General features: G+C 47.9%; 1 protein-coding gene across 3 annotated transcripts in view; it reads right to left on the bottom strand.

Moving 5' to 3' along the window:
* The window catches only part of LOC121575182 (myosin phosphatase Rho-interacting protein), a 71796-nt gene extending 47982 nt beyond the window's left edge, over positions 1–23814 (bottom strand). For all 3 annotated transcript variants that reach the window (XM_045224838.1, XM_045224873.1, XM_045224855.1), the window contains exons 1-3: positions 22903–23814; positions 11325–11402; positions 10709–10774 (exon numbers count right to left, since the gene is read on the bottom strand). In XM_045224838.1, the coding sequence (XP_045080773.1) occupies positions 10709–10774; positions 11325–11402; positions 22903–23025 (267 nt within the window). In that variant the 5' untranslated portion in view covers positions 23026–23814. The remainder of the gene's footprint in view (positions 1–10708; positions 10775–11324; positions 11403–22902) is intronic.
* Between the last annotated feature and the right edge of the window lie 1194 nt (positions 23815–25008).

Genomic DNA, 25008 nt, shown 5'->3' with positions numbered 1-25008 from the left:
CTCTACTATATACAGGTGGCCTATATAGCTCTCTACTATATACAGGTGGCCTATATAGCTCTCTACTATATACAGGTGGCCTATATACAGACATTTGGAGCTGCTGACGGGAGAGGTTGTGTTTTCTCTAGCAGGAGAGGTAAGCTTGGCTTCGTTTATGGTGTTGAGTTAAGCTTAAACCATGTATTTAGTTTGTAGGTAGGTATTGTAGTTTGGTATTATAGGTAGCTTACTCCGGTAGTTATTGTAGGTTATTATTGTAGGTAATTATTGTAGGTAAGGATTTTATTCGGCGGAGCCCAGGCGAAGCACGAGGCTAGCTTACCCACTACCTGGACCAACAAAGCTAGCTAGCTAGAGGGTAGCTACCGGTAACTTTTAGCAACTGTGGGTAACTTTTAGCAACTGTGGTTAGCTGTTTCCAATGTTATTTCACGCTTAAGAGTACCTGTAATTGAGCCAGCTAGCTGCCACCTTCAGCTGTTTTTTCTAACCTCATTATCATTAACGTTAGGTGGTCGGTAGCTGCTGTACCTAATTTCGGCTACTGATTGCAGTCTGCCAGTTTGGCTTTATACATAGCTTGGGCTTTGTCGAGTAAGGCTTAAACTATGTATTTAGATTGTAGTTAGGTACTATAGGTAGGCATCGTGGGCTGTATATTATTAAGTAGTATAGGTAGGCATCGTGGGCTGTTGCGGGTAGCTGTTGTGTGTAATTATTGTAGGTTACTTTTGTATTCGGCGGTGCCGGATGTAGCACAAGCTAGCTAGCTAACTCACCTCCTGGATTAGCTGGCGAGTAGCTATTAGCAACGGTAGCAACTAAAAACAATATCCTTTTAGCCAGCTACATTCGCTCACAGCGACGCCGTTTTTCAAACAAAGTCAACACAGTAGCCATTGCTAGCTAGCCAACACTACCAGCAGGCTGTGGTAGCTAAATACAATGTCTTTGTGCTAGCTACCCAACGTTTAATCATTGCTGCGTTATGAAAGGTAAGCTTGGCTTCTTATATGGTGTTGAGTTAAGCTTAAACCATGTATTTAGATTGTAGGTAGGTATTGTAGTTTGGTATTATAGGTAGCTTACTCCGGTAGTTATTGTAGGTTATTATTGTAGGTAATTATTGTAGGTAAGGATTTTATTCGGCGGAGCCCAGGCGAAGCACGAGGCTAGCTTACCCACTACCTGGACCAACAAAGCTAGCTAGCTAGAGGGTAGCTACCGGTAACTTTTAGCAACTGTGGGTAACTTCTAGCAACTGTGGTTAGCTGTTTCCAATGTTATTTCATGCTTGAGAGTACCTGTGATTGAGCCAGCTAGCTGCTACCATTCAGCTGTTTTTCTAACCTCATCCGAGGCATTAACGTTAGGTGGTTGGTAGCTGCTGTACTTAATTACAGCTACTGATAACAGTCTGCTGTAGCTTACAACAATTCTAATTTCTAAAGTGGAAGTTGGGAGAGTTTTATTCGGGTGGTTCAGTGAAACAATTATAGTTTCTGAGGTGGAAGTTGGGAGAGTTATATATTTATTTATTTTTTGGTGAGGGAGGCCTGCTCTCTCCTTTCCCTGATGTTCAGTTCATTTCATCCCGATCTCCTCTGCATTATTGTAGCCATCTGTTGCAGCCTGTCAACTATGCCTCTGCCTATCCCTGTTCTCTCCTCTCCGCACAGGCTACACAAACGCCCCACACCGCGTGGCTGCTGCCTCTCTAACCTGGTGGTCCCTGCACGCACCCCACACCTGGAGTTCCAGGTCTCAGGCAGCCTCTGGAACTGCCGTTCTGCTGCCAACAAAGCTGACTTCATCCCAGCCTATGCTAATCTCCAGTCCCTCGACTTCCTGGCGCTGACGGAAACATGGATTACCACTGAAAACACTGCTACTCCTACTGCTCTCTCCTCGTCTGACCATGTGTTCTCGCATACCCCGAGAGCATCTGGTCAGAGGGGTGGTGGCACAGGAATCCTCATCTCTCCCAAGTGGACATTCTCAATTTTTCCCCTAACCCATCTGTCTATCTCCTCATTTGAATTCCATGCTGTCACAGTCACTAGCCCATTTAAGCTTAATATCCTTGTCATCTATCGCCCTCCAGGTTCCCTTGGAGAGTTCATCAATGAGCTTGACGCCTTGATAAGTTCCTTTCCTGAGGATGGCTCACCCCTCACAGTTTTGGGGGATTTCAACCTCCCTATGTCCACATTTGACTCATTTCTCTCTGCCTCCTTCTTTCCACTTCTCTCCTCTTTTGACCTCACCCTCTCACCGTCCCCCCTACTCACAAGGCAGGCAATACGCTTGACCTCATCTTTACTAGATGCTGCTCTTCTACTAATCTCACTGCAACTCCCCTCCATGTCTCCGACCACTACTTTGTTTCCTTTTCTCTCTCGCTCTCCTCCCACACTACTCACTCTGCCCCTACACAGATGGTAATGCGCCGCCGCAACCTTCGCTCTCTCTCTCCCACTACTCTCTCCTCTTCCATCCTATCATCTCTTCCCTCTGCTCAATCCTTCTCCCTCCAATCTCCTGATTCTGCCTCCTCAACCCTCCTCTCCTCCCTTTCTGCATCCTTTGACTCTCTGTGTCCCCTATCCTCCCGGCCGGCTCGGTCCTCCCCTCCAGCTCCGTGGCTTGATGACTCATTGCGAGCTCACAGAACAGAGCTCCGGGCAGCGGAGCGGAAATGGAAGAAAACTAAACTCCCTGCCGACCTGGCATCTTTTCACTCCCTCCTCTCTACATTTTCTTCATCTTTTTCTGCTGCTAAGGCCACTTTCTACCACTCTAAATTCCAAGCATCTGCCTCTAACCCTAGGAAGCTCTTTGCCACATTTTCCTCCCTCCTGAATCCCCCCCCCCGCCCCCTTCCTCTCTCTCTGTGGATGACTTCGTCAACCACTTTGAAAAGAAGGTTGACGACATTCGATCCTCGTTTGTTAAGTCTAATGACACTGCTGGTCCTACTCACACTGCCCTACCCTATGCTTTGACTTCTTTCTCCCCTCTCTCTCCAGATAAAATCCTGCGACTTGTGACTGCAGGCCGCCCAACAACCTGCCCGCTTGACCCCATCCCCTCCTCTCTTCTCCAGACCATCTCCGGTGACCTTCTCCCCTACCTCACCTCGCTGATCAACTCATCCTTGACCGCTGGCCATGTCCCTTCCGTCTTCAAGAGAGCGAGAGTTGCTCCCCTTCTCAAGAAACCAACACTCGATCCCACTGATGTCAACAACTACAGACCAGTATCCCTTCTTTCTTTTCTTTCCAAAACTATTGAGCGTGCCGTCTTTAGCCAACTCTCTTGCTATCTCTCTCAGAATGACCTTCTTGATCCAAACCAGTCAGGTTTCAGGACTGGTCATTCAACTGAGACTGCTCTTCTCTGTGTCACGGAGGCTCTCCGCACTGCTAAAGCTAACTCTCTCTCCTCTGCTCTTGTCCTTCTAGACCTGTCTGCTGCCTTTGATACTGTGAACCATCAGATCCTCCTCTCCACCCTCTCCGAGCTGGGCATCTCCGGCGCGGCTCACTCCTGGATTGCGTCCTACCTGACCGGTCGCTCCTACCAAGTGGCGTGGCGAGAAGCTGTCTCCGCACCACGTGCTCTCACCACTGGTGTCCCCCAGGGCTCAGTTCTAGGCCCTCTCCTTTTCTCCCTATACACCAAGTCACTTGGCTCTGTCATATCCTCACATGGCCTCTCCTATCATTGCTACGCTGACGATACACAACTAATCTTCTCCTTTCCCCCTTCTGATAACCAGGTGGCGAATCGCATCTCTGCATGTCTGGCAGACATATCAGTATGGATGACGGATCACCACCTCAAGCTGAACCCTGGCAAGACGGAGCTGCTCTTCCTCCCGGGGAAGGACTGCCCGTTCCATGATCTCGCCATCACGGTTGACAACTCCGCTGTGTCCTCCTCCCAGAGTGCGAAGAGCCTAGGCGTGACCCTGGACAACACCCTGTCGTTCTCCGCCAACATCAAGGCGGTGACCCGCTCCTGCAGGTTCATGCTCTACAACATTCGGAGAGTACGACCCTGCCTTACACAGGAAGCGGCACAGGTCCTAATCCAGGCACTTGTCATCTCCCCGTCTGGACTACTGCAACTCGCTGTTGGCTGGCCTCCCTGCCTGTGCCATTAAACCCCTACAACTCATCCAGAATGCCGCAGCCCGTCTGGTGTTCAACCTTCCCAAGTTCTCTCACGTCACCCCCCTCCTCCGCACACTCCACTGGCTTCCAGTTGAAGCTCGCATCCGCTACAAGACCATGGTGCTTGCCTATGGAGCAGTGAGGGGAACGGCACCTCTGTACCTTCGGGCTCTGATCAGTCCCTACACCCAAACGAGGGCATTGCGTTCATCCACCTCTGGCCTGCTGGCTCCCTTCCTCTGCGGAAGCATAGTTCCCGCTCAGCCCAGTCAAAACTGTTCGCTGCTCTGGCACCCCAATGGTGGAACAAGCTCCCTCACGACGCCAGGACAGCGGAGTCACTCACCACCTTCCGGAGGCATTTGAAACCCCACCTCTTTAAGGAATACCTGGGATAGGATAAAGTAATCCTTCTACCCCCCAAAATTGTAAAGTGGTTATCCCACTGGCTATAGGGTGAACGCACCAATTGGTGAGTCGCTCTGGATAAGAGCGTCTGCTAAATGACGTAAATGTGCCCTTGAGCAAGGCACTTAACCCTAATTGCTCCTGTAAGTCGCTCTGGATAAGAGCGTCTGCTAAATGACTAAAATGTAAATGTAAATATATAGCTCTCTACTATATACAGGTGGCCTATATAGCTCTCTACTATATACAGGTGGCCTATATAGCTCTCTACTATATACAGGTGGCCTATATAGCTCTCTACTATATACAGGTGGCCTATATAGCTCTCTACTATATACAGGTGGCCTATATAGCTCTCTACGATATACAGGTGGCCTATATAGCTCTCTACGATATACAGGTGGCCTATATAGCTCTCTACTATATACAGGTGGCCTATATAGCTCTCTACGATATACAGGTGGCCTATATAGCTCATGGGGTTGGGGTCCGATCAGGGCTGAGGATGTATGTTGATGATGAATAAGAAAACAAAACGTATCCATTTCCATCTTCTCCTGACGTGCGCTGAGCTCAACGCTGAACTCCCAAAATGTTGTATCAGCTACATTTTAGGAGCGTTCCTATTCTAGAGGGCTGGGCGCACAGTGACGGCAACAAAGCGGCCATTTTCCTGACCCAGTTTCCCGGTGCCGTTCCGGAGTGTTCCCTGAGCTGAAGATGAAAAGGCAGGAGGACAATGAGGCCCACCGCGTCAGACTAGCCTAACCAGGGTAACAATGAGAGGAAAACCCTGCTGCAACCCAACGAACAGGTGTCAGTCACACACAATTCACACTGGAAAAATGGACGCACGCAAGAATAGTCGGTGCACACACACACACACACACACACACACACACACACACACACACACACACACACACACACACAGAGAAACTGTGATGTTTCCTCCCTTTGTCATCGCGTGCGGAATCCATGATAACAAGAAGATAATTATTATGATTTCAAACATCTCATCTCCACAAAGCAACCACCTACACAAAAACACAGTGCCCTGGCCCACATCTCAGCAGTCATAACCAGCATTAACCCAGTGCCCAGGCCCACATCTCAGCAGTCATAACCAGCATTAACACCGTGCCCAGGCCCACATCTCAGCAGTCATAACCAGCATTAACCCAGTGCCCAGGCCCACATCTCAGCAGTCATAACCAGCATTAACCCAGTGCCCAGGCCCACATCTCAGCAGTCATAACCAGCATTAACACCGTGCCCAGGCCCACATCTCAGCAGTCATAACCAGCATTAACCCAGTGCCCCAGGCCCACATCTCAGCAGTCATAACCAGCATTAACACAGTGCCCAGGCCCACATCTCAGCAGTCATAACCAGCATTAACCCAGTGCCCCAGGCCCACATCTCAGCAGTCATAACCAGCATTAACCCAGTGCCCTGGCCCACATCTCAGCAGTCATAACCAGCATTAACCCAGTGCCCAGGCCCACATCTCAGCAGTCATAACCAGCATTAACACAGTGCCCTGGCCCACATCTCAGCAGTCATAACCAGCATTAACCCAGTGCCCAGGCCCACATCTCAGCAGTCATAACCAGCATTAACCCAGTGCCCAGGCCCACATCTCAGCAGTCATAACCAGCATTAACACAGTGCCCAGGCCCACATCTCAGCAGTCATAACCAGCATTAACCCAGTGCCCTGGCCCACATCTCAGCAGTCATAACCAGCATTAACCCAGTGCCCAGGCCCACATCTCAGCAGTCAAAACCAGCATCCTCTCTTCATCATTTTGGATTGCAGAGAACTGAGGGTTTGATCCAAGTGGGTTACTATAGGCCAGCGACTGAAGCAGCAGTGTGTAAAGGCCTCTCACACAAGCAGCCTAATCTCCAGCCTGATCTCCAGCCTGATCGGCCAGTGGGGTTGGTCACCCGTGTCACATTCCCCAGTGACGCACACACACAAAGAGGGGACGTCCTAAGCTGTAAGGGAATCTCTCTAGTCTATGTTCCTCTGTTTCTTTCTTTCACAATCTGTATTATTCTACCTCTGTTCCTCTGCTTCATACACTTCTCTCTCCCTCCTCTGTTCCTCTGCTTCATACACTTCTCTCTCTCTCCTCTGTTCCTCTCCTTCTCCCAGGGATGACCCCGACAAAAAAAAAATCTTTAGTAGCCCGAGAGTCATCTGTTCTTTCGACCAATCGGTTGGTCGACATTTTAAAACATGTATTTTTCCATACATAGAAAGAGCCCATGTTTGAATAAAATCAACTATATGTAGGCTACTGAGCTTGTCTGATGCTTTAAGCACTGCCATTAAACATTTAAGACACACAACATTACTAAAGAGGGAGCCAGAGATCAATACAGAGTAACCAGAAGAAGAAAACCTGTTCCCGACCCTTCTCCTCCCGCTGCTCCTGGCCTTTCTACCGTAATGCTCCTGAAGTTGCCGGTGATAGGCTACCAACCCTTTCCATTTAGAGTGCCAAGTTATCGTACCATTTCGACTGATCTGCGCGCCAGTTATGATTTTCATATGCACATTTTCGTGGAACAGTTTTCATTTCATTTATAATAAAGTCTTTGTATCTCAAAATCATTGAATGATATGATCCAAACCTAAAAAGTTACATCTATTGCCATTGCAAACTATGTAAAAATAGCCTCCATAAAGCCAACAAATAAAACCATTGTAGCCTGCAGGTAGAAAATATCCTGATAAAAATAAATATCCTATAAATCATATTGGCTACTAGTGGCCTGTCTGCAAGGAACTTGAAACATTGTATCATCCATCAGGTCCTGCCTGAAGCTGGTGCTAGCAAACTAGCAACATTGTATAAAATATTCTGGGCCCTCAGCGTTTCCTGTGCCAGTGAACTCCGGACAGACACAGCTGTAGACTATTTGCGCCAAGGGATAAGAAGTAATCAGGTAGGCCTGTACTATGACGTTTCCAGCGGATCAGAGCATGACGTGTTTTTCCTCTTTCATGCTGAGTCGGTTATCGAAAGGGAGAGAGCTGGAAAGATTTTTCAAATAGATTACGTTGAGGAACTATTGTCATTCTCAATGGATGTAAAAACAGACTTTGTTTACTTGCTGTTTGAGGCGAATCAAAAAATTGCTTTGAGAAGCTCCACAGTGATGGTGAGTTAAGACAATCAGAAATAGTATCAGATCCCCAAATGGGCACATTTATAGGCCTACATTTGCGCGTAGGCCAGGTAGCCTATAGGCCTACTTCTATATGCATAATTAGGTGCGTACCTACTCAAGACTGACAGGAGCGCTCGAAACAAAAGACAATGACTAAATGTACAACTCGTGAATGAAATAAACCAAAACCTTTCTTTGTGTAGCCTAGGTTGTGTACTCTGCAAACAACATGTCCACTCCTACAATGACAACGGTAAGACTGGAATAATAATATATTGAATGCATTAACTGAAATGAGCGTAACCAAACAAACATAGTAGATTAGACATTATGGTAATTAATGTAAATGTACTACTGGTGATGCTGGTGTACCACCCCCGCAGCTTCCGCAATGGATTAGTCCACTCAGACAGGCCTGAATCAGACAGGTGTCTGGACTAGTCCACTCAGACAGGCCTGAATCAGACAGGTGTCTGGAGTAGTCCACTCAGACAGGCCTGAATCAGACAGGTGTCTGGATTAGTCCACTCAGACAGGCCTGAATCAGACAGGTGTCTGGATTAGTCCACTCAGACAGGCGGGAATCAGACAGGTGTCTGGAGTAGTCCACTCAGACAGGCCTGAATCAGACAGGTGTCTGGATTAGTCCACTCAGACAGGCCTGAATCAGACAGGTGTCTGGATTAGTCCACTCAGACAGGCCTGAATCAGACAGGTGTCTGGATTAGTCCACTCAGACAGGCCTGAATCAGACAGGTGTCTGGATTAGTCCACTCAGACAGACCTGAATCAGACAGGTGTCTGGATTAGTCCACTCAGACAGGCCTGAATCAGACAGGTGTCTGGATTAGTCCACTCAGACAGGCCTGAATCAGACAGGTGTCTGGATTAGTCCACTCAGACAGGCCTGAATCAGACAGGTGTCTGGATTAGTCCACTCAGACAGGCCTGAATCAGACAGGTGTCTGGATTAGTCCACTCAGACAGACCTGAATCAGAAAGGTGTCTGGATTAGTCCACTCAGACAGAACTGAATCAGACAGGTGTCTGGATTAGTCCACTCAGACAGGCCTGAATCAGACAGGTGTCTGGATTAGTCCACTCAGACAGAACTGAATCAGACAGGTGTCTGGATTAGTCCACTCAGACAGGCCTGAATCAGACAGGTGTCTGGATTAGTCCACTCAGACAGGCCTGAATCAGACAGGTGTCTGGATTAGTCCACTCAGACAGGCGGGAATCAGACAGGTGTCTGGATTAGTCCACTCAGACAGGCCTGAATCAGACAGGTGTCTGGATTAGTCCACTCAGACAGGCCTGAATCAGACAGGTGTCTGGATTAGTCCACTCAGACAGGCCTGAATCAGACAGGTGTCTGGATTAGTCCACTCAGACAGGCGGGAATCAGACAGGTGTCTGGATTAGTCCACTCAGACAGGCCTGAATCAGACAGGTGTCTGGATTAGTCCACTCAGACAGGCCTGAATCAGACAGGTGTCTTGATTAGTCCACTCAGACAGGCGGGAATCAGACAGGTGTCTGGATTAGTCCACTCAGACAGGCCTGAATCAGACAGGTGTCTGGATTAGTCCACTCAGACAGGCCTGAATCAGACAGGTGTCTGGATTAGTCCACTCAGACAGGCCTGAATCAGACAGGTGTCTGGATTAGTCCACTCAGACAGGCCTGAATCAGACAGGTGTCTGGATTAGTCCACTCAGACAGGCCTGAATCAGACAGGTGTCTGGATTAGTCCACTCAGACAGGCCTGAATCAGACAGGTGTCTGGATTAGTCCACTCAGACAGGCGGGAATCAGACAGGTGTCTGGATTAGTCCACTCAGACAGGCGGGAATCAGACAGGTGTCTGGATTAGTCCACTCAGACAGGCCTGAATCAGACAGGTGTCTGGATTAGTCCACTCAGACAGGCCTGAATCAGACAGGTGTCTGGATTAGTCCACTCAGACAGGCCTGAATCAGACAGGTGTCTGGATTAGTAAACTCAGACAGGCCTGAATCAGACAGGTGTCTGGATTAGTCCACTCAGACAGGCGGGAATCAGACAGGTGTCTGGATTAGTCCACTCAGACAGGCCTGAATCAGACAGGTGTCTGGATTAGTCCACTCAGACAGGCCTGAATCAGACAGGTGTCTGGATTAGTCCACTCAGACAGGCGGGAATCAGACAGGTGTCTGGATTAGTCCACTCAGACAGGCGGGAATCAGACAGGTGTCTGGATTAGTCCACTCAGACAGGCCTGAATCAGACAGGTGTCTGGATTAGTCCACTCAGACAGGCCTGAATCAGACAGGTGTCTTGATTAGTCCACTCAGACAGGCGGGAATCAGACAGGTGTCTGGATTAGTCCACTCAGACAGGCCTGAATCAGACAGGTGTCTGGATTAGTCCACTCAGACAGGCCTGAATCAGACAGGTGTCTGGATTAGTCCACTCAGACAGGCCTGAATCAGACAGGTGTCTGGATTAGTCCACTCAGACAGGCCTGAATCAGACAGGTAATTTGTTAAAATATATTTGCCGCTGCTAGAATAAAATAATCTGGGTCGACCAACAGCCTATCGACCAAACAATCGACCAGTCGACTAAATGTGGTCAGCCCTACTTCCTCCATAGACATGCGGTAGGGTGGGCCAGAGCTAGGCTAAATGGAAGAGATAAGAAGGCTACCCAGTCATCTATTTTCCAGGCAGGTACCACTGATTACACCAACACTACACAGTCATGTCCTTCAACTTTCCAACATACAAGGGACCACATGAAACACTACTCTTCCCTGTCACCTTGGCTCTGCATGAACCCAGAAGGCAGGACAGCTAGTGATATAGCTGCGTCTGTGACCAGGTTAAGGAGCGCTGTTAGGCTGTTGGGTAGGAAGCAGAAGTAGCATGGCTTGACGCGACAGATCCTTACCGATTCGTCCAGGGCGAAACGCAGGCAGCCATGTTCATACAGCACAAAGAACCTCCGCTGCCATTTCTGTCGGGAGAAAGAGGAACGCCGTTAGACCTTCATCTGAAGACAGTTTAGAAACAGCCTAGAAACTAATACTGTACGTCTGCAGGGAGAGAAAGAAGCATTGTTATTGGGCTGATACATACCACAGGACTACTAGTGTGTAGTGAACATTCAGCTAAGAGAAGCTTAAAAAGATGCAGTAACTAACATGACGACCCTGCAACGGACCCTTAGGCCTACGTCCACTGTATCCAAGCACTACCTACGCAGGCTTAAGAGTCCTTTTCTCTGACTAGAAGATCATAGGTCTGTATTGTTTCAAACTCTTCCATTACCGCCCCAAAGAAGATCCAGCTTACTTCCCCAAATGGATTTGAAATGGATGAAAACCTCCTGATGGTCCAAGTTTACTCATCCCCTCTCTCACCGTGGGGTTCTGCTGCCTGGGGAATGGTGTTCGTCTAAATGTTTATCATGTGACTAGTGCTATGGAACAGCGAACGTACATTCTAACCCATCCCCCCCATTCCATGTGAGCGCACACACACGCGCGCCTCATGGGTGCTCTTACCCGGGATCTCTGCATGGGATTGCCAAAGTCTGTTCCCTCGGGGGCCAAGCACAGCCATCCGCCATAAATAGGTTTGGCCTGTAAAACAGAGGAAAGAGCAATTTAGACAATCATTAAAATGGTGGGGGAGGGGGGGGGAAGGCAGTGAAAGAGAAAGTCGGGGTGAATGAGTAGACAGAGAGAGACCCTCAAGGCGAGGCCATTTTAAAACCACACCAGTTAGCAAGCCTGTCAGCGTAATCAGCAACATTTGATGCCTTTCCTTCAAATTGCTTAGATGAGTCTAGAATTAAGCTTTCTTATTTTTGCTGTATATATGTACAGTTGAAGTCGGAAGTTTACATACACCTTAGCCAAATACATTTAAACTCAGTTTTTCACAATTCCTGACATTTAATCCTAGTAAACATTCCCTGTCTTAGGTCAGTTAGGATCACCACTTTATTTTAAGAATGTGAAATGTCAGAATAATAGTAGAGAGAATGATTTATTTCAGCTTTTATTTCTTTCATCACATTCCCAGTGGGTCAGAAGTTTACATGCACTCAATTAGTATTTGGTAGCATTGGCTTTAAATTGTTTAACTTGGGTCAAACGTTTCGGGTAGCCTTCCACAAGCTGCCCACAATAAGTTGGGTGAATTTTGGCCCATTTCTCCTGACAGAGCTGGTGTAACTGAGTCAGGTTTGTAGGCCTCCTTGTCTGCCCACACATGCTTTTTCTATAGGATTGAGGTCAAGGCTTTGTGATGGCCACTCCAATACCTTGACTTTGTTGTCCTTAAGCCATTTTTCCACAATTTTGGAAGTATGCATGGGGTCATTTGGAAGACCCATTTGCGACCAAGCTTTAACTTCCTGACTGATGTCTTGAGATGTTGCTTCAATATATCCACATAATTGTCCTTCCTCATGATGCCATCTATTTTGTGAAGTGCACCAGTCCCTCCTGCAGCAAAGCACCCCCACAGCATGATGCTGCCACCCCCGTGCTTCACGGTTGGGATGGTGTTCTAAGGCTTGCAAGCCTTCCCCCTTTTTCCTCAAAACATAACGATGGTCATTATGGCCAAACAGTTCTATTTTTGTTTCATCAGACCAGAGGACATTTCTCCAAAAAGTATGATCTTTGTCCCCATGTGCAGTTGCAAACCGTAGTCTGGCTTTTTTATGGCGGTTTTGGAGCAGTGGCTTCTTCCTTGCTGAGCGGCCTTTCAGGTTATGTCGATATAGGACTCGTTTTACTGTGGATATAGATACTTTTGAACCTGTTTCCTCCAGCATCTTCACAGGGTCCTTTGCTGTTGTTCTGGGATTGCTTTGCACTTTTCGCACCAAAGTACGTTCATCTCTAGGAGACAGAAAGCATCTCCTTCCTGAACGGTATGACGGCTGCGTGGTCCCATGGTGTTTATACTTGCGTACAATTGTTTGTACAGTTGAACGTGGTACCTTCAGGCATTTGGAAATTGCTCCGAAGGATGAACCAGACTTGTGGAGGTCAAAAATATATTTTCTGAGGTCTTGGCTGATTTCTCCATGATATCAAGCAAAGAGGCACTGAGTTTGAAGGTAGGCCTTGAAATACATCCACAGGTACACCTCCAATTGACACAAATTATGTCAGTTAGCCTATCAGAAGCTTCTAAAGCCATGACATCATTTTCTGGAATTTTCCAAGCTGTTTAAAGGCACAGTCAACTTAGTGTATGGAATTGTGATACAGTGAATTAAAAGTTAAATAATGTGTCTGTAAACAATTGTTGGAAAAATTACTTGTGTCATGCACAAAGTAGATGTCCTAACCGACTTGCCAAAACTATAGTTTGTTAACAAGAAATTTGTGGAGTGGTTGAAAAACGAGTTTTAATGACTGCAACCTAAGTGTATGTATACAGTTGAAGTCGGAAGTTTACATACACTTAGGTTGGAGTCATTCAAACTCGTTTTTCAACCACTCCACAAATATATATATATATATATATTATTTTTTTGTACCCCTTTTTCGTGGTATCAATTGGTAGTTACAGTCTTGTCCCATCGCTGCAACTCCCATGCGTCCTCCGAAACACAACCCAACCGCACTGCTTCTTGACACAATGCCCGCTTAACCCGGAAGCCAGCCGCACCAATGTGTCGGAGGAAACACCTGGCGACCGTGACACCGTGCACTGCGCCCGGCCCGCCACAGGAATCACTAGTGCGCGATGGGACAAGAACATCCCTGCCCTAACCTGGACGACGCTGGGCCAATTGTGCGCCGCCCCATGGGTCTCTCGGTCTCGGCCGGCTGCGACAGAGCCTGGACTCGAACCAGGATCTCTAGTGGCCTTAGACCACTGCGCCACTCGGGAGGCCCCTAGAATGAAGCTTTCTGTGGGAATGACAACAGCTCCCGCCTATCAATCAACATTCACCTCATGGAAGCTGTTTGAGCCAAAAAACCTTCTTGTTTCCAATGAAAACACGGAGGACAAGTTCAAAAGATGTGGAAACGTATAAACATGGAGCAGAGTTCCGACAGGGCGAGGGGGAGAGACGTTTAAAATGGGTGCTCTTTGCACTCTATTAAAACTCTGTCTGTCTCTGATTTTTACTGTTAAACATTACCAAGCAGCAGCTGTCTGCTGTCTGTCAGGCCTGTTTGGCTCTTTTCTACCCCTTAAATTCCAGGCTAGCGTCTCACCTGCAGTAGTGAAGTGTACGATTATTAGTCTGCGGGGATATTCACCGTGTCGCTAGCTAGCCCGTGTCCCTGCATGTCTGTCATAAATCCATATGTGCCTTGTTTCAGCTTGCAAAGAACTGCCTGAATAATAGAGACAGATAGATGAAGTGGTTCCTTTTAAAGGTGATTGAGGTAAACGTGTCACGACTTCGTCCTTAGACATCTGATAAGTAAGAGTCTGGCATTTTGACGGAGGATTTGACTGATGATTAGCATACACCACAGACGATCCAAAATGGATGTTTCCTGTCCTCAGATCCTATATGGGGCGGCAGATAGCCTAGCGGTTAAGAGCGTTGGGCCAGTAACCGAAAGGTCGCTGGTTCGAATCCCGAGCTGACTAGGTGGAGGGGGGAATCGTTGTGCCCTTGAGCAAGGCACTTAACCCTAATTGCTCCAGGGTCGCCGTCAATAATGGCTGATCCCAGGACGTGACCCCACTCTTCGAGTGCCTCATGGGGAGTGGGGTATGCACGAAACATTTCCAAATATATATAATAAATTATTATGGCTATAAGGGTAATGTTATCAATAAATGAGCCCATATCACACAGGTAAGTGGTGTTTTAAAGCATAACTTGTGCGAGAGACAGCGGCAGAGTGAAACAGAGCGAGCGAGAAAGAGACTGACAGGAGAGAATGAGAGAGTCAAAAGGAGAGGTAGAAGCGAGCGAGCAGCTGTGGCACGTAGTGATGTTGGTGGGCCTGAGGAGCCAGGAGGCCTGGAGAGGAGTGACACACCCTTGCACTCCGCCTCCACACACAGGCCTCACTTCCTCTACAGTGGTCCTCCCGTTACCTCGCCGTCCCCTCTCAGCTCTCCCCCACGGCCCTCCTATCCTCCCCCAAGGCAAGCCCTACCACTGGCAGTGAGGTTAAAGCTCAATCCCAATAGAGAGCAATAGTAATGGAGTCTTTTCCTAGGCACTAACTTCGCCATTGCTCGTTGGCCAAAGCCTATGGGGAAATTAATGTTTTTTGGGGGGTATTTTACCCCCCCTTTCTCCCAAATTTTCGATCTTGTCTCATCGCTGCAACTCCTCAACGGGCTCGGGAGAGGCGAAGGTCAAGTCATGCGTCCTCCGAAACATGACCCGCCTAACCACACTCCTTAACACCTGCCAGCTTAACCCGGAAGCCAGCCGCACCAATGTGTCGGAGGAAACACATGGCGACCGGGGTCAGCCCGCAGGCACCCGGGCCCGCCACAAGGAGTCACTAGAGCGCGATGAGCCAAGTAAAGCCGTCCTGGCCAAAGCCTCCCTTAACCCGGACGATGCTGGGCCAATTGTGGCACAGCCCGGGAATTAACCCGGATCTGTAGTGACGCCTCTAGCACTGTGATGCAGTGCCTTAGACCTCTGCGCCACTTGGGAGGCCCAATGAATGGGTTTTTTGTAGGGTTTTTGGATAAAAACGCAGAAAATAAGATCTGCAGTAAACACAGGCTTAGGAGATCTCAGGGTGCCGATGACGTGGACGTCGACTAAGGCAGACCCCCGCACCTCTCCGATTCAGAGGGGTTGGGTTAAATACAGAAGACATTTCAGTTGAATGCATTCAGTTGTGCAACTGCCTAGGTATCCCCTTTCCCTGACTTCTTACACGTTTTGTTCTATGAGATAATAGTCATCAGCTAACATCACTTTGTGAATTTTAAAGCATTTAAGTAAATCAAAACGAGTACATTGATGCTTCATAATTCATAAAGGTCATGTTAACTGACTGATATTCTCATAACCTCAGACGTTTATCCCAAAATACCATTCTTTCCCCATTCATTTCACCCATAGGAACGGCTGAACGAACCTGAGGTAACTAATTTCCGGCTTTTAGTCTTCTCTCTCCCTCCTCCCCACCATCTCCCAGTCTTCTCTCCCTCCTCCCTGCCCCCCACCATCTCCCAGTCTTCTCTCCCTCCTCCCTGCCCCCCACCATCTCCCAGTCTTCTCTCCCTCCTCCCTGCCCCCCACCATCTCCCAGTCTTCTCTCTCCCGCCTCCCACCATCTCCCAGTCTTCTCTCCCCCTCCTCCCACCATCTCCCAGTCTTCTCTCTCCCGCCTCCCACCATCTCCCAGTCTTCTCTCTCCCTCCTCCCTGCCCCCCACCATCTCCCAGTCTTCTCTCTCCCGCCTCCCCGCCTCCCTGCCCCCACCATCTCCCAGTCTTCTCTCCCTCCTCCCACCATCTCCCAGTCTTCTCTCCCTCCTCCCACCATCTCCCAGTCTTCTTCTCTCCCTCCTCCCTGCCCCCCACCATCTCCCAGTCTTCTCTCCCTCCTCCCACCATCTCCCAGTCTTCTCTCCCTCCTCCCACCATCTCCCAGTCTTCTCTCTCCCTCCTCCCTGCCCCCCCACCATCTCCCAGCCTTCTCTCTCCCGCCTCCCCGCCCCCACCATCTCCCAGTCTTCTCTCCCTCCTCCCACCATCTCCCAGTCTTCTCTCCCTCCTCCCACCATCTCCCAGTCTTCTCTCCCGCCTCCCTGCCCCCCACCATCTCCCAGTCTTCTCTCCCTCCTCCCACCATCTCCCAGTCTTCTCTCCCTCCTCCCTTCCCCCACCATCTCCCAGTCTTCTCTCCCTCCTCCCACCATCTCCCAGTCTTCTCTCCCTCCTCCCACCATCTCCCAGTCTTCTCTCCCTCCACCCTTCCTCCCACCATCTTCCAGTCTTCTCTCTCCCTCCTCCCTTCCCCCCACCATCTCCCAGTCTTCTCTCCCTCCTCCCACCATCTCCCAGTCTTCTCTCTCTCCTCCCTTCCTCCCACCATCTTCCAGTCTTCTCTCTCCCTCCTCCCTTCCTCCCACCATCTCCCAGTCTTCTCTCTCCCTCCTCCCTGCCCCTCACCATCTCCCAGTCTTCTCTCCCTCCTCCCACCATCTCCCAGTCTTCTCTCTCCCTCCTCCCTACCCCCCACCATCTCCCAGTCTTCTCTCCCTCCTCCCACCATCTCCCAGTCTTCTCTCCCTCCTCCCACCATCTCCCAGTCTTCTCTCCCCTCCTCCCACCATCTCCCAGTCTTCTCTCTCCCTCCTCCCACCATCTCCCCAGTCTTCTCTCTCCCTCCTCCCTGCCCCCCACCATCTCCCAGTCTTCTCTCCCCCTCCTCCCTGCCCCCCACCATCTCCCAGTCTTCTCTCTCCCTCCTCCCTGCCCCCCACCATCTCCCAGTCTTCTCTCTCCCTCCTCCCACCATCTTCTCTCTCCCTCCTCCCTCCTCCCACCATCTCCCAGTCTTCTCTCCCTCCTCCCACCATCTCCCAGTCTTCTCTCCCCTCCTCCCTGCCCCCACCATCTCCCAGTCTTCTCTCTCCCTCCTCCCTCCTTCTCCCGGTCTTCTCTCTCCCTCCTCCCACCATCTTCTCTCCCCTCCTCCCTGCCCCCCACCATCTCCCAGTCTTCTCTCCCTCCTCCCACCATCTCCCAGTCTTCTCTCCCTCCTCCCACCATCTCCCAGTCTTCTCTCTCCCTCCTCCCTGCCCCCCACCATCTCCCAGTCTTCTCTCTCCCTCCTCCCACCATCTCCCAGTCTTCTCTCCCCCTCCTCCCTGCCCCCCACCATCTCCCAGTCTTCTCTCTCCCTCCTCCCACCATCTCCCAGTCTTCTCTCTCCCTCCTCCCACCATCTTCTCTCTCCCTCCTCCCTGCCCCCCACCATCTCCCAGTCTTCTCTCCCTCCTCCCACCATCTCCCAGTCTTCTCTCCCTCCTCCCACCATCTCCCAGTCTTCTCTCTCCCTCCTCCCTGCCCCCCACCATCTCCCAGTCTTCTCTCTCCCTCCTCCCACCATCTCCCAGTCTTCTCTCTCCCGCCTCCCCGCCCCCCACCATCTCCCAGTCTTCTCTCCCTCCTCCCACCATCTCCCAGTCTTCTCTCCCTCCTCCCACCATCTCCCAGTCTTCTCTCTCCCGCCTCCCTGCCCCCCACCATCTCCCAGTCTTCTCTCCCTCCTCCCACCATCTCCCAGTCTTCTCTCCCTCCTCCCTTCCCCCACCATCTCCCAGTCTTCTCTCCCTCCTCCCACCATCTCCCAGTCTTCTCTCCCTCCTCCCACCATCTCCCAGTCTTCTCTCCCTCCTCCCTTCCTCCCACCATCTTCCAGTCTTCTCTCTCCCTCCTCCCTTCCCCCCACCATCTCCCAGTCTTCTCTCCCTCCTCCCACCATCTCCCAGTCTTCTCTCTCTCCTCCCTTCCTCCCACCATCTTCCAGTCTTCTCTCTCCCTCCTCCCTGCCCCTCACCATCTCCCAGTCTTCTCTCCCTCCTCCCACCATCTCCCAGTCTTCTCTCCCTCCTCCCATCATCTCCCAGTCTTCTCTCTCCCTCCTCCCTTCCCCCACCATCTCCCAGTCTTCTCTCCCCCTCCTCCCACCATCTCCCAGTCTTCTCTCTCCCTCCTCCCTTCCCCCACCATCTCCCAGTCTTCTCTCCCTCCTCCCACCATCTCCCAGTCTTCTCTCCCTCCTCCCACCATCTCCCAGTCTTCTCTCCCCCTCCTCCCACCATCTCCCAGTCTTCTCTCCCCCTCCTCCCACCATCTCCCAGTCTTCTCTCCCCCTCCCCCCACCATCTCCCAGTCTTCTCTCTCCCTCCTCCCACCATCTCCCAGTCTTCTCTCTCCCTCCTCCCTGCCCCCCACCATCTCCCAGTCTTCTCTCTCCCTCCTCCCACCATCTCCCAGTCTTCTCTCTCTCTCCCTCCTCCCATCTCCCAGTCTTCTCTCTCTCTCCCTCCTCCCACCATCTCCCAGTCTTCTCTCTCCCTCCTCCCTGCCTCCCACCATCTATCCTGAGTGTGTTCTCCCTCTCGCTGATGCCACAGGAACTACAGAGCAGTGTAGCTCAGCGATAGCCTAGATCCAGAAAAACAACCTTTAAAATTATCTCCTCTCCCAACAGAACGTACAAACTGCTCTCTCTGGCACACACCACATGAGTTTACAGGCATTTAGGCCTCAGTCTACACTAGGGAAATAAGTCATTTTTTCAGACTAAACTAACTGCAAAAGGAATCTGCTCCGACGCTCCCTCTCCTCCCACAGTTCCATCTTCCTCCCATTTGTGCGGTGTATAACGAAGGACATTGTTTATATTGGATACGGTTCCTCCACATTCTGTTCCTTTTCCTTCAGATAACGTATCCATGTGGGCTAGGATTTTTTTCTTTTTCGTCAATGCTGCAATCACGAGGGAGGTTTGATCAAATGACTTGTAAAGAGTGAAAGTTTGAGCTAAGCAACTCCCTTTTCCTTCATGTCTAGATTGAGAATAACTTGCTTTTAAAATTTAGGGCTCAAATTCAGTTAAGATTAAGGAGAGCCTCTCTTGGAGCCATTCATAGTGATTTTAACTTCATTAAGACACCACTGAAGCACCCTGACCTCTAGTAATCTACTTACTAGAGGCCCAGTGGATGGAAGTGGAACCACCCTCCATGTTTCACTTCTGATTTCTACCCTCCCACTTTCCTGTTCTTTTCATTTGGTCCACTCATCCCAAAAGAAGTCATTACAGAATACGAGAGAGCGGATAGGCTAGTTTTCAATCATGTTTACGTTGTCTTGTCGAAAATGGCGGTCAATGCCATGGATAGTTCCTTAGAATGGATTTGGGCTAGAAATGTGTTTATTTTAAAGTATTGTTTTATTTTATGAAATGAGGTCTAGCAAGCGTACAAGGTTGTTTCCATTGTCAGGTAAAGATTCCCTGGTAGGAGACCAACTCATGTCTAGCCCTAGATGGAGAGAGCAGCGAACAGAAGCATCTCTGGTTCCACTGGGCGAGAGCAGGGAAAAGTCTAAACAGGATCCTTGGGACTTCCCAACTCTGATGTCACCCCATTGAAGTGGACATTTAAAATGGTTTGGTAAGTGTTAGGGTTAGGTAAGGGTTAGGGGTTAAGGTATAGACCTCCCAAGGATCCGGATAGCACTAACCCAGAGAGCAGGGTTGGGTCTCAGGGAGATTAAGAAAGTGATGTAATCGCTTTAAGATTCTAGTCCTGACTCAGCAGTCCGGATCTGAAGGGGTTAACCCCGCAGCAATCACAAGCAGGCCGTCACACACACACTTTCTCACTCGCACATGCAGAGAAACACACTTTCTCACTCGCACATGCAGAGAAACACACACAGTCTCTGTGGAGGCGAGGATGCTTGCTGATGTTGCTGTTCTTAAGCCACGTTCAACGGCCCATCTGGACGTCATCGCATGGGATCAATTACAGGATACAACAGAGACTAGTTAACGATCTCGGAGAGAGATTGTCTCACTCATTATTTCACTGGCTGAAGGAAACCGGGGGGGGGTGAAGGAAAGGAGAGACGAGGAGAGGGAAGCTTTTTTTTTTACTGGAAACGTGTCATTCAACCAAAGACTTGTTTATAACGTGGACTTGAGTACACGCACGTGAGGACTTTGTTTATGTGTATACTTAAGTTACGTCTAGAGCTTCATATTTTCAGTTTTGTGCACAAACATCTTGAGATGGGGTGTAACGGTACACGTATTCATATCAAACCATTCGGTACCTCTGTTCGGTCCGCACTGTGAACCGGATGAATACATAAAAACAACATTTAAAAGACAACACGCCTATAAGGCTGCATTGTATGCCTCGAGTAAATCTGAGCTGAAAATTCTGTTAAAACAACTAGAGCCTATGCAGACGTTGTTATCTAAATTCAAATCTTAACTGGCACATTTCAAACTGTCCTTTAGTGAGGCGCAGCCAGGAACTAGTTCTGGACGGTGGCGAGTGGTGGGGTCCATAAACCAGGAGGATGCTCATCATCGTTTAAATCTCTAGTTTGGGAACATTTTGGCTTCCCAGTAGATTACAATGGCGATGGACATAGAGAGTATGTTGCCACTGCTCAACGAGAATAGCCTGTGCAACTGCCAACACCTCAAATACGTTGACACATTTACGCCGACATCACCCCAGTATTCCTACCACCGGAGCGAGACGGAAACTCAAAAAAAAAAACTTCTCCCCTCTGCATTAAAGCACCCCTTCGCAGCAGATTCTGACCGGGCCAAATAACATTACAAGGTATGTTTATAGCCATGGATATGCATCCATTCTCAGTGGTTGAGAATAATAGGGGTTTTTCAGTACATTTACATCATTTAGCAGACGCTCTTATCCAGTGCTCGAACCACGTCACAAACTTCGACGTCTCGCACCCATTTCAGCAAACAAGTAGCAACCGCTCTATGTAAGAAAGCAAAAGAAAGCAAAAGTTGTCAATGAATTGGCCAATGAACCCTGTGTTGCACTTGTCAGCAATCAAGTTTTCAAGATATGTAACTTTCAAAATACAGAAATCCTCCGCGTATGATTCATTGTTGATGAGTAATCGTGTGTTTTCATTTAAGAAAATCCAAAGTGTTGTTATTCCTGATGGTGCTCTCATCAGGCATTATATGACCGATGATCATATTTGGAGTCAGGAATAACAACACTTTGGATTTTATTAAATAAACAAAAATTAAACTGCTGTAACTTTTGGCATTTCATTTTCCCGCTGTTTACCGAAACTGAACTGTGACCCCGAAACCGCAGTAAGTACCAAAACGTGGCTTTGGTGAACCATTACACCCCTAATCTTGAGTCAGCTCAGCTGCAAAGAACCCATGGCCAGGGTCACGTTCAGGAGGGCAAAACCTTATCGTTTGCGGCCACAGTTATCTGTGTGACAGACAGTCCCTTGAGTCAGCTGGTGACCCTGCATGCCAGTGACAGACCTATGGGACAAGGGGATCTTTCAGGGTAATGTCTCCCAAATATTGGGCCAGGATCCATGATGGGTCAGCTGATTCCTCCTTTTGGGTGGGTGGTGTTATTTGCCAGTTAGAACTGTTATTCCTAACCAGAAGCTGGTCAAAAAACCTGGCTCATCTATCTATCCAAATCTAATGTTCATCTGTGGCTTTCCACCTTGCTTTATCTTGGCCAGGTCGCAGTTGTAAATGAGAACTTGTTCTCAACTGGCTTACCTGGTTAAATAAAGGTTAAATAAAATAAAATAAATATTACCACAGCTTATTCCTCATTTTGAACCAGTGGTTGATGAATACTAATTGTACTTATTTTGCACTATAGCCTATTTATTGCCTTACCTCCATAACTTGCTACATTTGCACACACTGTATATATTTTTTATATTTTCTGTTGTATTTTTTGACTTTATGTTTTGTTTTACCCCATATGTAACTCTGTGTTGTTGTTTTTAATCGCACTGCTTTGCTTTATCTTGGCCAGGTCGCAGTTGTAAATGAGAACTTGTTCTCAACTGGCTTACCTGGTTAAATAAAGTTGAAATTAAAATAAAAAAAATGGTGAGAAACACTGGTTCAGAACCACACCTTAGTTTATAGTCAGGCTGAAGCGGGGTCAACACCATTAGTTACTGAATGAGGATACAGCCTGAATGTCTCACTCACACACACACACACACACACTATTGGCAATAGGAACGCTGATTAATAGACTTGAGGAACACAAGCATTTCGCTACACCCGCAATAACATCTGCTAAATACGTGTATGTGACCAATAAAATGTGATTTCATTTTAAAGATGGCAAAGTAGACAGCATGAAATATGCCAACATCGTGTCACAATTTAAAAATGCGTTAGAATGTTATTAGAACCTACAATACTATGCGAAGATCCATTGGAAGTTTGACTAACTAACCGGCTAATTCGATTGTTACACAACTTGACCGCAACAGCAACCTTGATACGCCCAAATGGTTACATTGTAGCTAGATTAACAAGGAGTTCGTGGACGTTAACAAACACCTATGCTACAATGTGGCAACATCATCACAACAACAACGAATTACCTGATTCAGATCTTGATCGGTCAAGAGATGCAACTCCCGAGGTTTGAAGCAATTCTGACATTTACTTTTATTAAAAATGTTCGCCTGGAATTTCCTGCATGAGTTCTCTTTCGCCGTAGACATTGTATTTTGCCTCCGTTCACCGTAAATTGCAAATGTAAAAAAAAAAAAAAAAAGTGTATATACCAACAGTGTATATACCGTTGTTTTCTTTAGCTACGTTTCTTTCATCCAATTTGGTACATGGGCCCAGCAATCCAATGCATGATGATCCAAATAACTAGCTAACTAGTGGTCTTGAGTTTTGCACACACAATCCATATTCAAGGTCTTGTGTTGTTTAGTTGTACCCAATTTATATTATCCAAAATAATAATAGTGCTAGCCATCAAGCTAGTTAGACACCATTCGGGTGCGTTATTCAGTCCATGGCCAGTATCCACAAAGCCAAACGAGCAAGCGAGTAACAAGGTAGTTTTGTTGTAATCAATAGTTAGCTAGCTAACTAGCTAATGTTATTGTGCGAACCGCAAAAATAGAAATTGCACTGTGTTAACAGCCTCGTAGCTCCAATGCAAAAGCTTCCATCGGGTGGTAACCTACACCCATTTGAAGAAAAATCACAAAAGTGGAGGTAGCTGGCTACAATCGTAGCAGTTGCTCTTTGCGAAGTTTACCACCACTGTTTATTCGCTGGCTAGCAAGCTAGCTATTGAAATCCTCTCGCCTAGCTAGCTATTTAGCTAGGGTAAAAAAAATCCAGAATACAAATCTTCTGCATAATTCACTCCCCGCGGACACATTGTACTCCGACGAAGCGCTTCTTGCAGAATCATTGAAGCATAAACTAGTTTTCCGGTTTTGTTTTCATTGCTAGCTGCGCCCCCGGGTTTATTTTCTTCCTTTTTTCGGGAGAGATCTTTCCCAATGGAGGGAGGTGGCGAGCTCACAGATTTGCTGGAATTTTTAATGACATCTCGCGATAGTTGCTCTACAACGCCATCTTGCTAGGGATAGGGCAGCATCAATAATATATAAACACTAGATTTAGTTTTAGCTATGTATTGGCCAATGATAGGCTTTGAAGTTCCAGTCGGCCATATTGGTACTCCCCAGAGACGCAGTCCTCCATAGGAATTAAGGAAATTTTACAGTATTTCAATTAAATGTTTAAAGGACGAAAGTGCATGTATTTAAGTATTTTTGTTGTTGTGGTGGGGACAGTAACATTAGTAATCTAAAAAAATGACCCTTTAAGGAAAATGTATTTCTAAATGTTTACCTCACATAATATACTTTAAGAGCATTATGCAATAAAGTATCTGTAATAGAATAAACGTGGCAAAAACGAAAGTAGACATTCATAAATGCTTTTCTATTGCTTCTAAAATCGTTGTTTGGATAAAAGCGTCTGCTAAATGGCATATTATTATTATTATTATTATTATTATTATTATTATTATTACAACGGTGGGGGAGTAGTAAAATGGAGGAGTGGTGGCTTCAAAACAGCACCCACTGCTAGTCATCTAGTTTATATAAATCATTGGACACAGGGAGCGCTCCAATTACCATTTGTGCCTCTGAAAACGGATCTAGAATCAGATTTCTCTTCTGTTATTTCATCCTAAAGCCAACCCAGGATCAGTAGCTAATGGAATAAGTACCAAGGACAAACCAGTAGCGGTGCATGGGTAAAATCACTGAGGAAGCCAAGCCAAGACAGTAAAAAAGACATATTACAACCTACATTGTGATAATTGCTTTGTTTGCTCTATAACATTTTACATTTTTACATTTTAGTCATTCAGCAGACGCTCTTATCCAGAGCGGCTTACAGTTAGTGAGTGCATACATTTTTCATAACCCATTCGTTCATACGCCACCGTGATATACAACAAGGCTGTGACAACAAAAAGACAACATTCACACAATGGCAGAATAAATTGTTTCATCACAAAACCAGAGAGCAACATCTGTTCGGTGAAGTCCACAAAGCAAATATTGCATGTAACAAACCTGCGGTATGGTCACCTGCGGTATGGTCACCTGCGGTATGGTCACCTGCGGTATGGTCAAGCAGGTTCATGTTTTCAACAGTTTACT

The sequence above is a fragment of the Coregonus clupeaformis genome, chromosome 1 (assembly GCF_020615455.1).
Source record: "Coregonus clupeaformis isolate EN_2021a chromosome 1, ASM2061545v1, whole genome shotgun sequence".
In the NCBI taxonomy this organism is placed as follows: Eukaryota; Metazoa; Chordata; class Actinopteri; order Salmoniformes; family Salmonidae; genus Coregonus; species Coregonus clupeaformis.
This window is presented reverse-complemented; position numbering and strand designations above follow the sequence as displayed.